The sequence below is a fragment of the Galleria mellonella genome, unplaced genomic scaffold (assembly GCF_026898425.1).
Source record: "Galleria mellonella isolate WM207_F2 unplaced genomic scaffold, CSIRO_AGI_GalMel_v1 utg93, whole genome shotgun sequence".
Taxonomy (NCBI): Eukaryota; Metazoa; Arthropoda; class Insecta; order Lepidoptera; family Pyralidae; genus Galleria; species Galleria mellonella.
The window spans coordinates 1,605,656-1,619,049 of NW_026442176.1; the positions used below are offsets into that span (position 1 = coordinate 1,605,656).

A 13,394-nucleotide genomic window follows, 5' to 3' on the forward strand; every position below is an offset into this window, starting at 1 on the left:
TGAGTGAAACAATGATACCTACATATCTACCCATGCAGACGACTTTTATATAAAGTCTCTATGAGTCTCTCTCTATAGTCTATAAGTAAAAAGATTTTATATTTTGTCAAAGCAGCCTTTATTAAATATACCTTAAGTTTAAAATTAATTAGCTACTATACTAAATATTCTGTTAATATTCTCGTTTTATTTATTTACTCTTTATTGTACTTAAAGAATAATACAAAGAGAGATATATACATTACACTTATGAAGTACAAAAGGCGGTCTTATCGCTAAATCAATGTCTTACAGACAACCTATTAGCTGGTTATTAATAACTACGTAAGATCACAATTAGATATTTTGCATTGGCTTAATATTTAAAGAATAACCATTTTATTCGTCACTCCAAAGAAAGCCTTGCCTTTCTAGTGCTAATTCGTTCAGTTACATTTATTTATTTATTTATAAAAGACACACCAACAATATGCTCACAATAATTAAGCAGACAATATACAATGTTATAAGTAAGTAAAAGAGAAAAACTACTATTAAAAAATGCTTAAATCTAAGTCTGAACAAAAACATCTTACTCCTCACTACCAAGCTTAAGGTCGATTAAAGGTGTATACAGCTCTCACAGATAAGCGTCAATGTACACTAAGTAACAATTATACAATTAGAAAAGACCTAACTATCAATCCATATCAGTGACTTCATCCCGAAGAATTCCAGTACATATAATATTAAATGATTTTTATATTTAGATAACTATAGAAAATAGATAGGGAATTTAATGAACTTACTACGTTTATCGTTTACGGCAATTAATTTTACTTCTTCCGAAAGTTTTCTTCATAATTATTGTATTTTGATCAAAATGATTGACTTATTTTTTATTTAATTTATTAGATACCTACTACATACGATTATTGAAATTGAATATCAAGTAAACGAGGCATAATGGACGGTACCATTGCGTGACGGTACAGTTCCTGTAGGTGTAAGGCATTCTGTGAACACTAGCGATGCACATGTACATCTAATAACTAATATATGCATCGGTATAGGGCATAAAGTACCTAAATGCGTACCTAATATAATTAACTAGCGAATCATCCCAAATTTGCACACTATTTTTGAATATCAAATACAGCCCATATTATTTGCTGATAATGTAACTATTTATGTGTGGGAATTTTTTAAAATCGTTTAAGTATTTTTATAATTTATCCATTTTAATGTAAAATAAAATATTTCCTCTTTATAACATTAAGTTTAGATAAAAATAATATTGAACGAAAATATTTATTAATTTCATAGGTGTAGGCATATACTAATGGACATAAGTATGTGTAAATAAATAAATACTTATCATTTGGTTTATAATTTAATTTAAATAACTTTATTGACCAAAATAAGGTGTAGTACAAAAGGCGAACTTAATGCTAGTAGCATTCTCTACTAGTCAAACTTTGCGATGTATTGTGAATTACAAACGCGGTACTACATTATAGGGATAGGTAAAGCAAATAACAACTAATAATGTATACCTATACAAAATAAATAATACATACATAAATATAAAGGAATATGCATACATATATATACAACTAAATAGATATATAAAATATAAATAATATATAAATAAATCAAATATAAAAGATGATGTAGTAAGTTCATAAAGTGAGTAAGTCGTTTGCTTAGGCACCTCTTTCCCATTCAAGTTTCTACCGTATAGTAGTTGTTTGCACGTCTGTGTTTTGGTTTATAGGGTGGAATATGGCAGTGAATTTACAGGGTACAGAGGAATAACATCTGACTCCTCAGGAATGGCAACGCATGGGGGTATCATGGGCGAAACAGTATACTCTGTTATGTCCATAGTACTGCTCATGCATATAGGTGATGGTTACTACTTTCCATCAGGTGGACCGTCAGTTTGTTTGCCATTCTAAGTTTCATAAAAAAAAAGGTGAGCATGAATTATTCTTTTAAACATGAATTTATTTGGAAGTTGTCGGATACCTTCAGGCAGTACATTCTAGAGTCGTGAAACCTGGATGGTGAAAGGTGGTTATATACATATACAACGTTCAAAATTAACAGAGCTTGCACTACTACTATATAGCTGATAGCAATAATTAAGTGGACATTTTTTTTGCAATATATACATATTATATTAGCTTTTATTCGCGACTTTATCCGGGTGACCGGGATATGTTTACTATCTAGATAAAAACTAGCCTTATATCTTTTTCAATCCTATATAATACACGTACACTAAATTTCATAGTGATTGGTTAAGTCGTTAAGGCGCTATAAGGTAACAAATAAACAAAGTCACTTTCACATTTATAATGTTAGTAAGAACAGGAAAGTACCCAGGGTCGGACTGGGCCGGAAGGGTCCGGGTCGCTGACCACAAGCCCGATGCCCAAGACTAGATGATGGTAGTTGCAACAGTTGGTAGTGTCACCGCAATCCTTTTTAACCAGGCCCGTGGCACGCAGGCTGGGGCCCGGCGGGCAAAAGTACCAAGTTATACGTCTCTGTATACAATTTTTATGTTTATGTTCTAGCCCCTTTCAAATCCTTGCTCTATTCTTTTTTGTTCTGGGCCTATATTTATGGTCAGAACGCATCATATGGTCTTTTAAGGAGTTCAAATTACATTTATATAGCGCATCAGAAGTGTTTCAGATAGCTTTTCTTGTAGCATACAATCTATTATGATAATAAAAAATATATGCTGCTTAGAATGTTAAAAAAGATTATTGACAAATATTTTTTTCTAAATTAAATTTGCCATATTATTTTTTTCTATAGCAAAACATACGATTAAATATAAACTGTTAACGTGCTTGCGATTGTATTGCATCTAACTCTTAAGCATTTCAATCGACCACCAAATAAGACCGTAAACCAATGGCGTGTTTTACTAAACGGTTTTCTTTACACATTCGTGCACTTATCGCTAAGGAATTGCCGGCAATCTACCGTTCAATCTATTTAAAGTATACTGTACACTTCCTAAGAACACTAGTGCAGCACAGGATGGCGGCACATACGGATCAATTGGAGCACACTAGCATTTACAATCGCGATCCTGACGGTAAATTGCTTATAAAGTAGGCTGTTGTAGTTCAACACTGAGATTTTGTTCTGATGGTGTGAATATTTTGAAATAATTGCCTGGTGATATTTAGTGAAATTACCCACGCATATACATATATGAGATCACTTTGAAAAATTGCGGGAGCTCATTATTTGTAGAGATAGGGTACGTGAACCTATGTACTAGGTAAAGCAGCGTGTATTAATTAATGAGGATTTCCTTTTAAATACAAATTTTAAAACTCTTTTCTTTTTCTTACATCAAGTCAATTTATCATAGAAATTATTTCTTGACTATGACATACTATTACTGTACTTAATAAGATCGGAAGAATCTACAGAAACTATTACTAGAGTTTATAAAGGAAGAAGTCAAAATATCCAGTCATATACCTAATTGGTAATAGAAAAATCATAGTCTAGTGCTGAAATAGTGCTTTAATAATATAAAAAGACTGTCATGAACATCATAAGTATCATCATAATAGCAAATATCAAACCAAAATACACAACTATTAAAATGGTTTAAGTCGTGCTTTTCAAATCCGAAACAAACTTAAAAGAAATTCAATTGGAGAACCAATTAGATATTCAATAAACAATAATAATAAACTTATTTTGGTCTTCTTTTTTTATCAACAGATAGCGAAGAAAGCGATGGCGAAGGAGGTCTAGGTAACTTGAATCGGCTAATAGTGCGGCCTCCTGGACAAAGTGGGAAAGCCAAACGTGGCCAGTTGTGTTTCGACGCGGCTTACGAGTGTGGCAACTTGGGCAGGGCTGATTATATCACAGATTTGGAGTACGATTTGTTCATTAGACCTGACACCTGCAGACCTAGGTGCAGATTCTGGTTCAATTTCACTATTGAAAACGTCAAGCAAGATCAAGTGGGTTTTAAAAACTAAAACATTCTACGATTTATCCGATCTCTGAAATCTCTATATGTATTTAAACGTCTTATTTTATTTCCAGAGAGTTATTTTCAACATAGTCAATTTAGGTAAAGAACATACTCTATTTAATCGTGACATGACACCTCTAGTGCGATCCACCTCACGACAAAAGTGGTAAATAATTTGAAAAATATTTAAAAAATCTCATTTGAACCTAATAATTCTACTGTAGACATTGATTTTATTAGCCTTGATTGTGAGGCCCGACGATGGATTGCCATTAGATATTTGTCTTGGCCTTATTTTTTTAAGTGACTAAACGCGTTTTCATTTAGCTTGTTAGCACTAACTAATTCAAATTAGAATTAAGTAAAAAGATATCATACTACATAGCTCTTTTATAGTTTGTGTGATTTAAATTTCACCTTTCTTCTGAAGGCAAAATTATAATAAATGTAGTTCATGGTGGCCCATAAAACAGTAATTTTGCGAAACTATCAAATTAAAATATTAGGTTAATCAGACCCTGGGTCTAAAACATTTTTCTAAACTGTCTATATTTAGGCAACGACTTCCAAGACGCTTGCTGTTTTACCATCGCTCGCTGGTGCATCGTGGACGTAAGATTCTCAGCATCGCCTTTGCATTCGATCGTGAAGAGGATATCTATCAGTTTGCATCTGCAGCGCCCTATTCTTATTCAAGACTGCAAAGACATTTAACTCTGTGGGAAAAGAAGGCGCAAACTTTTGCTACCAGGGAAAGCATTGCACAAACTACGGTAAAGATACTTCTTAACATTCGATTACCTGTTTCATTGCTGTTAATTTTGTTACTGAAATTATGATCATTATTCAGAAATATGAACTGAACCGTGAAAATTTAGGTTGTTCAATTCTGAAATTGATATGAATTCATCATGATGGACTTATTGAAAAATACTCGTTTACCATTTTCACTCATCAAAAATAAAACCGTGAAAATTTAAGTTGTTCAATTCTGAAATTGATAGAATTGAAAAATACCTTTATATAAAATAAAAAAAGTTTCCAGTGTAGACATTGCTATTCCTTGTATTTCTAATAGGAATTACAATATAGAAAAAAAAATTAAAAATGCGAAATATGTTCTAATAAATTTCTATCGACTACACCAGTCCATAGATATAAAAAAATATTAGAAAACCAATGCATATGAGTAATATTGTTAAATTTTTAAGCAAAAACGTCGTATCGATCTCATTACAATCGGGGATTTTGACTTCAAAGACAAGGAGAGAGAACCAAAACAGGAACATGCCACGAAGAATAAAGCGAGCGACAACAAAAAACGTGTCGTACTTATTTTATCTAGAACGCATGGTGGAGAGCAACCCGCTTCATTCATATGTCAAGGTATAATTTTCTCTTATTTTATTATTATTATATCAGCCATTAACTGCCCACTGTTGTACATAGACTTCCCCTTTGGGAAGTTTTATGGATAGTTGCTACGCTTGTCAGGCGGATTTGCAACTGCAGTTAATCTTTGGTGATGTTTTAAGAGGGACACTGCTGCCCATCTCTCTATCATTAAATTCCTTAATCCCCTCTAACTATGCCAACAGAAAAGGAAGGAATGGTCCATTCCAAACCGGGACTATATAACAATTTCTCTTATGTATCTATATTTAATTAATTTAAGTAACTAGTACTTAAGTTTTACTTAGTGTAATATATTTATTAAACAAAATTTATTAGCGAAAAATATTATTATTAGTAAATAAAATTAAGTTCGCTATTTGTTTTATCTATGTCCCTGTTTAAAATTGATGAAGCAAATTTATTATAGAATATATTCTATAATGTATGCCTATAGATATATTCAGTAACATAACAGCATGCCCATGATTGATTATTAATTTCTATCAAATGGATCGTCAGCTTGTTTGCAATTCTAAATCGCATTAAAACAAAATAAAAATACATTTTTTCAGGATTCCTAGACTATATGGTCAGTTCATCAGAAAAAGCATCTGCCTTGCGCAATAATATAGTATTACAGGTATCTATATTTTCGTAATATATTACAATATAATCTTAGATTATATACATAGAGAGTGACTCCATAGAAATGCTTCGAGAAAAACGGGTTAACGTTTTCATACAATTATGCGTGATAAATAGTTATGAGTGATTCCTTTTTAACTTCTATATTTATTTTGTCTTATCATTTTTTATTTTTATTAATGCGTAAACACTCATTTTATTTATTAAATAATTCGTCAAATTAAATTTTATGCGTAAATATATAGAAAACTGAAAAAAAAAAACGATTCAATTAATTTGACAAAAAGTTGACCCATTTTTAAGGCTCGATGCTCTAAATATATAATCTAAGAGATATGCATAATAATAAACATTTTATATACATTTGAGAGATCATAGCTGTAAACATTCAACTTGTTTAGACAAAATATTAGGTGATGTTTTAAATATTTTTACATAGGCGTATTTAGAAGGGGCTAGGTGGGGCGTGCCCATCTCAAAATCATCAGGTGTCCACCCCAGGATGCAAGGAAAACTTCAAGTCATGTTGAAAGTACCAGGATCCCCTTAGAAAATAATTTGTAAAAATATTTTGCCGTACAACATATTTCTACTTTGTAATTTCAAACACCAAACATAAATTTAAATACAGAACTAATGTTCTTCAGATAGTTCCGATGTTAAACCCCGACGGTGTATTCCTCGGCAACCAACGTTCGGATCTGTTCGGCGCAGATCTCAATCGGTGCTGGCATCGCCCCACGACCTTCGCGCACCCCGCCCTCATAGCTGTCAAGGAACTCGTAAGAAAACTTACATCAGAAAAGGTATGGCTGCTAAAATTTTAATCATGTTTCTATAATAATAACATGGTTAAATAATTGTTTCAACCACTAATGTCGTTATTAGAACTGCTTATTAGTTCTACTTTACCTTCCGATGTACGTAGATTTGATTATTGTACATTACAAACATTTGTATTGTAGATGTTTTCTATGTATAGTATATATGTATTAATTAATTTACCAGAGGGAGACATTGTACAAAAGTCGATTGCTTGGGTACCTCTGTCTTATTCTTGTTTCTACCGTGAAGCAATTGTGTTTGCATGGCTGTGTTTTGGTTTGAAGGGTGAATTTACAGGGTACAGAGGAATAACACCTGAGTCCTCAGGAATGGGAACGCATGGAGGTATCATGGGCGAAACAGTATTCTCTGTTATGTCCATGGTACTGCTCATGTCTATGGGCGATGGTTACCACTTTCTATCAGGTGGGCCGTCAACTTGTTTGCCATTCTAAGTCGTATAAAAAAAAATTAAAAATCTTGTCTAGCATATATGCTACGACCAGATGGCGCTGTCTAATATTATTATAGGGTATTAATATTAACAGTTAGTTATTAAAAAAAAATCAAACTGAAGCTATGCATTGAAGTAGATAGGAATATTTCCTTAAGGAATCCAACTATTGGTATGATGGAGTTTTGTGTCGTAATACAAGTTTTATAAAGTTTTACATTAATCTGTTCCAGAATGTACAAATGGATTTCATCATTGATATACACTCTGACATAAGCCACGAGGGTGTTTTTGTTCGTGGCAACTCGTATGATGATGTGTACAGGTAAGGTCCCGCATAGAGGAAAGATAGTCCTCGCTTTGCTTTTAGCGAGAGTTTTTTTTTATGATTTATGTAATTCAGTTTCTCATCTACATAAAAATATTATAAATAATTGTCAGTTTGTTTCAATATTTAAGTTAGTCTGTCTTAAAGTATTTTACCGATTTACAGGTTCTTGGTGGCCTTTTGGTATTCGTAAATACTTAACTAAATTACGTATATTGCATTAAATATATTGCTGCCATTATCCACAAGGTTTGAACGGCATGCGGTCCTGCCCAAGTTCTTGGCAACTCGGGTAGAAGCTTGGCGAGCCGAAGCATGTCTGTACAACTCGGACTCGTCAGTGACAGGGAGCGCGCGGCGGACTCTACCGACAGGCGGTGTGGACGCGTACACACTGATTGCCTCCATGGGCGGACGAAGACTGACTCCCAGGGGACCCTATTTACATTATACAGAAGATGCTTGTATCCTTTATAATTTATTTATTTATAGTACATTAAATTAAATAGTGTAAAATGTATCATCTGTAAGACCTATATTAGACCCTAATGAATTATTATTATTAGTTACCAATAACGAACGCTAGTTTGTGGCAAATTAGCGGCGAATTTTCTTCACAGATAAATATAAGTTTGTGTGAATAGTTGATTTAGTATCATTATGTAATCTAGACAATTGTGTAATTTGTATTAATATTGCTGCTATTTGTATCGTAAATGCGATTATACGCACTCCACACACGTCCGTCCATAGGATCAATATAATATATTTATCCATTTTAAATAACGTTTACAACGCAAATTTATTTTCTAATTTTGTACCTAATATAACAGATGTTAATAATGCTTTATTCGCTGATTTTTTATGCTCAATAACTGATAAAAATGTGGGCGTAAACTACCAGTGCCTAAAAACTGAACATAGGCAGTTTTAGAGATATTTTTTTTAATAAAATTTTAATTTTTTTCTTTCATAATACTATATGTTTTTTAAATTTTGAATATACTTTACATAATTTTTTTTAATGTCGCAAGTGCGTAAACCGAGAAATGGCACATTTACCCTAATAGGAAAAAGGTCAGATATGACAGAGGCCTTCGTCTACAACGAAAATGGTGTAGAAACTATTGATACCAAACCCTTACACGAGAGGAGGCAAATGTTAAAGAATATCGATTACTCAGCTCTATATACAGATGCGAAAATAGGTAGATCTCTGGCGAAGGCTCTGTGCGACTACTACCGTCACATCGGTGTGATCCCGCCGAGGGTAGGGTTGACAAAGAAAAAGGAGTCGCGCGGTCGACGACGGCGTAGACGGCCGGCAGTCGAACGGGAGAGGTCAGACTTTTACAATAAGTTGAGCTCAATGAATGTCACAATAGTACAAAGACCCGACCAGAATTCTTCTAATCAATACATTTATCTCTCTTTTTACCTACTATATTAAATTTTGTCTAATTTTGATAATGCCTTTTTTTCTGATATTGAATGGTGAACAAGTTGACGACTCGCCTGATTGAAAGTGATAACTATCGCCTATAGACATAAACAGTCTTACACATTACAGAATACACTGTGATGCCAAATATTTCCCTGTTATTTGGGCATTCCGGAGAACTACGATGTTATGTGACCGCACTCTGTAATTTCATTGGCATGTCCATTAAACAGAAACATAGCCATGCAAACACAGCATAGCTGCGTCCTCAGATGCAGTATGGTTTTTAGCGGATAATAATAGAATAAAGAATCAAAGTCACCGACATTGCCCGAAGGATAAGCAAGCTGAAGTGGTAATGGGCTGGTTACAAAGCTCGAAGAACCGACAATCGATGAGGAAGAAACGTTCACGAGTGGATACCCCGTACTGGAAAGCGCAATGTGGGATGACCTCTCACTAGATGGAGTAACGACCTTAAATGCATTGTAGGGAGTTAGTGGAGGCCTATGTTCAGCCTATGTTCAGTTCAGTGGGCAGACAGTCGCTAAGATGGTGATAAATAGAATGGTAATTCTGCTTGCACCATTGATATATAATGACGGAATACAGTGAGGAATGAAGAAGACGAAAGCAGGTCAATTGACCCATCGCAATTTTGGTTTCCAAAGGGGACCTACTGTGTAGGTTGTTGTATATGTATGTGCAGATCACCAAGCTCTTCCCCTGAACGGCGTGTGCTGGCAGCGCGCGTGGTGTCCCCGCCGCTGCCGGCTGCGTCGCCGCCGCCATTGCGGGCGTTGCCGCCGCGACCAGCGCACTCCCGTCATTCGCGGCACACCGCCGGACACACAGCCCGTCCGAGGACCGAACCAGATGTACATGCTATACTGCCACTCGTTACCGGTATACACAAATATTATATTTTTGAAGTGGATGTAGATGAATCCCAAATTATAAGAAATAACGAAAAATAGTCATAATACTTAAAATGTGCTGATAAAAATTTTTCTTAAAAACCTTAATTTGTAAAAATTGATATATATATACATTCTCTACTACTGACCTGCCGAATAAATAGTAAATTTCCGCCTTGTTTAAAAAATTCTGAGAAACCTGTTCGGTCGCTTATTACTTCATTTATTTTAGGGCCAGAATCTTATAAATAGGCATTTTTAGGGTAATGAAGCAACTATTCTTGTACATCTTGAGGTGTTAACGATGCATACATATTATATCTTGAATCTTTGTATCATATTTTTTTTCATGCAAGTTAGAATAGCAAACAAGCTGATGGTACACCTGATGGAAAGTGGTAACAGTCGCCTATAGACATGAGCAGTACCATGAACATAACAGAGTATACTGTTTCGCCTATGATACTCCCTATGCGTTACCATTCCTGAGGACTTAGATATTATTCCTCTGTACCCTGAAAATTCACTGCCATATCCCACCCTTCAGACCGAAATAAAGCCATGCAAACACAACTGCTTCACGGTAGAAACACGAATAGGACAGAGGCGTGTTTTGTATAGTCTCCCTCTGTTATATAACTTCTGAAATATATTTTTTCGATATAACTGTCTGTAGGTATATATTATTCCACGCATAACAGCTATAGTTGTGTATTACTTATAGAAATGTCGCCACCCTTATGATGTAAAGCATTTATGTATGATTAATATGTTACGATACGTACACACCAGAATAACAAATTTTCATTCCAGGTACGGCTGTCAGAACTCCTCGGCTGGCTGTGGTCGATATGAGCGCTTACATACGATCTCCGACCGGCGCCAGTAACCTATTCAACAAATCCAGGAGCAAACTAGCAAGACCACCGCGTCCATCCCACCCGAAATACACCAGTGATGAATATGAAACACACGAGTCAGATTCTTGAAAAGTTACATAAATATAAATTATAATCTAAGTATCTTAATATCTAAGCGCGCTCCATCCTAGTTCTTATCATCACTTGTAATAAAAAATATATATAGGTAGTTCAAAATGGGCGCTTTTTTAATTTACCACGATATCGTATTTCTCAATTTTACCGTTACATTACAATAGGTGAGCAAAACGTGTGCCATTATTAGGAGACTTAATTTCGTCCACGATATCGCTGTAGAAAATTAAAAGCTTCAATTTGATTTTCTACCATATCGTGTTGACTAACAATAAATAAGTACTTAGGTATTATAATACGCTATACTGTGGTAAATCATGTCTAAATTATGTTAAAATGGTCTCTTGTTGTAAAACTATTACAACAAGAGACCATTTTAACATAAATACATATTTAACATAATGATATTATTTATGACTGCTTATTGCCATAAATAAATAAAAAAAAAATAAAGGAGCAGCTATAGTCTGTTTCAAAAGATTTTAATAATAAGGTAATGACAGAATGCACCATATTTTTCTATAGTAAAAAGTATAAGTGGCCAGTACGTGCAATATTAAAAAGAGTTCTTTCTCACATATTAAATTGAATCAGCAACAAGAATTATCACGGAAACATTATCTAAATGAAACTAGCAACAAATCAAAACATTTAATGAATTTATTTTTTATTTGTATTACTACTATTGAAGTTCAAAACTATTACGGTCTTAACAATTTATCCCTTTTTTACATTTTTATTAAGATCTATTGAAATAGACTATATCGTAACAAAGTTGACGGTAAAGTTACTACTTTACCGTCAACTCCGTGCCATGTTAGATATGGTAATTGAAAAGGCGCCTAATACGTCCAACTCTTAAACTAAGTAAGTTAATACTTTCTATCTATTATATATATATATAAGTAAGTTAATCATTTCTCTTTGAATCTATATCAATTTAAACTATTCAATTCAATTCAATTCAATCATTTATTACTATTACATGCTGTAACATTGGTATATTATCTTTCCATACTTAACTTTCATATTATAGTAGGTATCTACTTAAGTCGGTCCGTAGGAAAATTGACTCTGTCTGCACTTACCTTTTGTCTTTTGCACTCTCTATTTATCTCTCAAGAACCGACTCAGTTTCAATGATTTTACAAACAAAAATAAGTTAAATGGCTTACAAGTGCCAAATTAATATAACAATGGTATAAACATTTTAGTCTCTATTGAAGTTTTTTTTTTTTTTTTATATAAAAGTTAAAACGACATTAAACCAACGGCCCACCTAATATTAAGTGGTATTAATAGTTTATAGTTATCAGTAACATTATGGATATCACAGAATACACTGTGATGCCCAATTGTACCTCATTCATTGTCATGTCCGAAGATTATGGACTAGATAATTTTGTCAAGAGAAAGTGAAAATAATATTGTTTACATATTAACCCTTAAATACCTGAAGTTTCAAATTTGTGACCGGGGCTTGTATTGTTTCATTGTTAAATAAATATAAATATTTTGGTTACCGTAATGCCTAATGTATCAAAAATGATACCAAATGTTTTTTTCAAAAAAAAAAAATATATATATATATATATATATATATATATATATATATATAAATATCGTTTTGATTTTTTTTTACTATTTTTCCCCATTAGTAAACACAGTAAAGTATACACTTATATATTTTTTAATTTGATTTAAAAAATCAGGCTTTTAAGGGTTAAATTGCTATCCCGACATTTGTGAAAGTTAATGCAATCATAAAGGGGAGCATGATCAAAATTATCGAAGTAACAGTGTAGTGGTCCCATGGGATTGCATTAGATTACTGTTTTCCATTTCATCAACCAAAAATTATTAACAGACTGTTATCAGTGATAACAGGTAATTAATTTAATATTTCAGTTTTTTTAGTAGATATGTATATTCTAGAAAGTGTTTATAACACTAAGATGCAAAATATCGAATCAATTTTTAAAACATGGTTCTTTAATCTACATAATATAATTACACTTTATAAAACTCTTTGGTACTTTAATAAACTTTGCATTTCTTTAAAGTTGCTTGTTTGAGTAATAATGATGGAATAATGGATGAAAGGTCAGTTGGCTTATCGTGACCGATTCATTAAGAATTAACCACGACGGTTTCCAGTGGGAATCTCACGTAACCCTATATTCCTAGCGACGAGGCGGCACTAGTCCTGCTTTCTGACAATCCATTTCCCCCTATAACTGTAGGTAGATGTTTGCTTAAATTCATGTATTATTATTATATTCATTTATTGTGGTAGAGCCACGCTGTAATCCTATATGGTATTGCAGCATGAATGGGCCGGCTCGACCGGGGAAGTACCACACCCTCACAGAATACCGACGCTAAGTGGTT

The 13,394-nt window shown here is 33.5% G+C and overlaps 1 protein-coding gene across 1 annotated transcript; it reads left to right on the forward strand.

Moving 5' to 3' along the window:
• The first annotated feature begins 3,039 nt into the window (after window positions 1-3,039).
• LOC113516844 (cytosolic carboxypeptidase 6-like) lies at window positions 3,040-11,909 on the forward strand. Its single transcript, XM_052902560.1, has 12 exons — window positions 3,040-3,097; window positions 3,742-3,989; window positions 4,075-4,169; window positions 4,560-4,776; window positions 5,215-5,389; window positions 5,965-6,038; window positions 6,691-6,849; window positions 7,556-7,647; window positions 7,900-8,114; window positions 8,847-8,991; window positions 9,801-9,997; window positions 10,822-11,909. The coding sequence occupies exons 1-12, from the start codon at window positions 3,040-3,042 to the stop codon at window positions 10,995-10,997; spliced, it is 1,851 nt and encodes a 616-aa protein (XP_052758520.1). The 3' UTR covers window positions 10,998-11,909.
• Window positions 11,910-13,394: the final 1,485 nt, after the last annotated feature.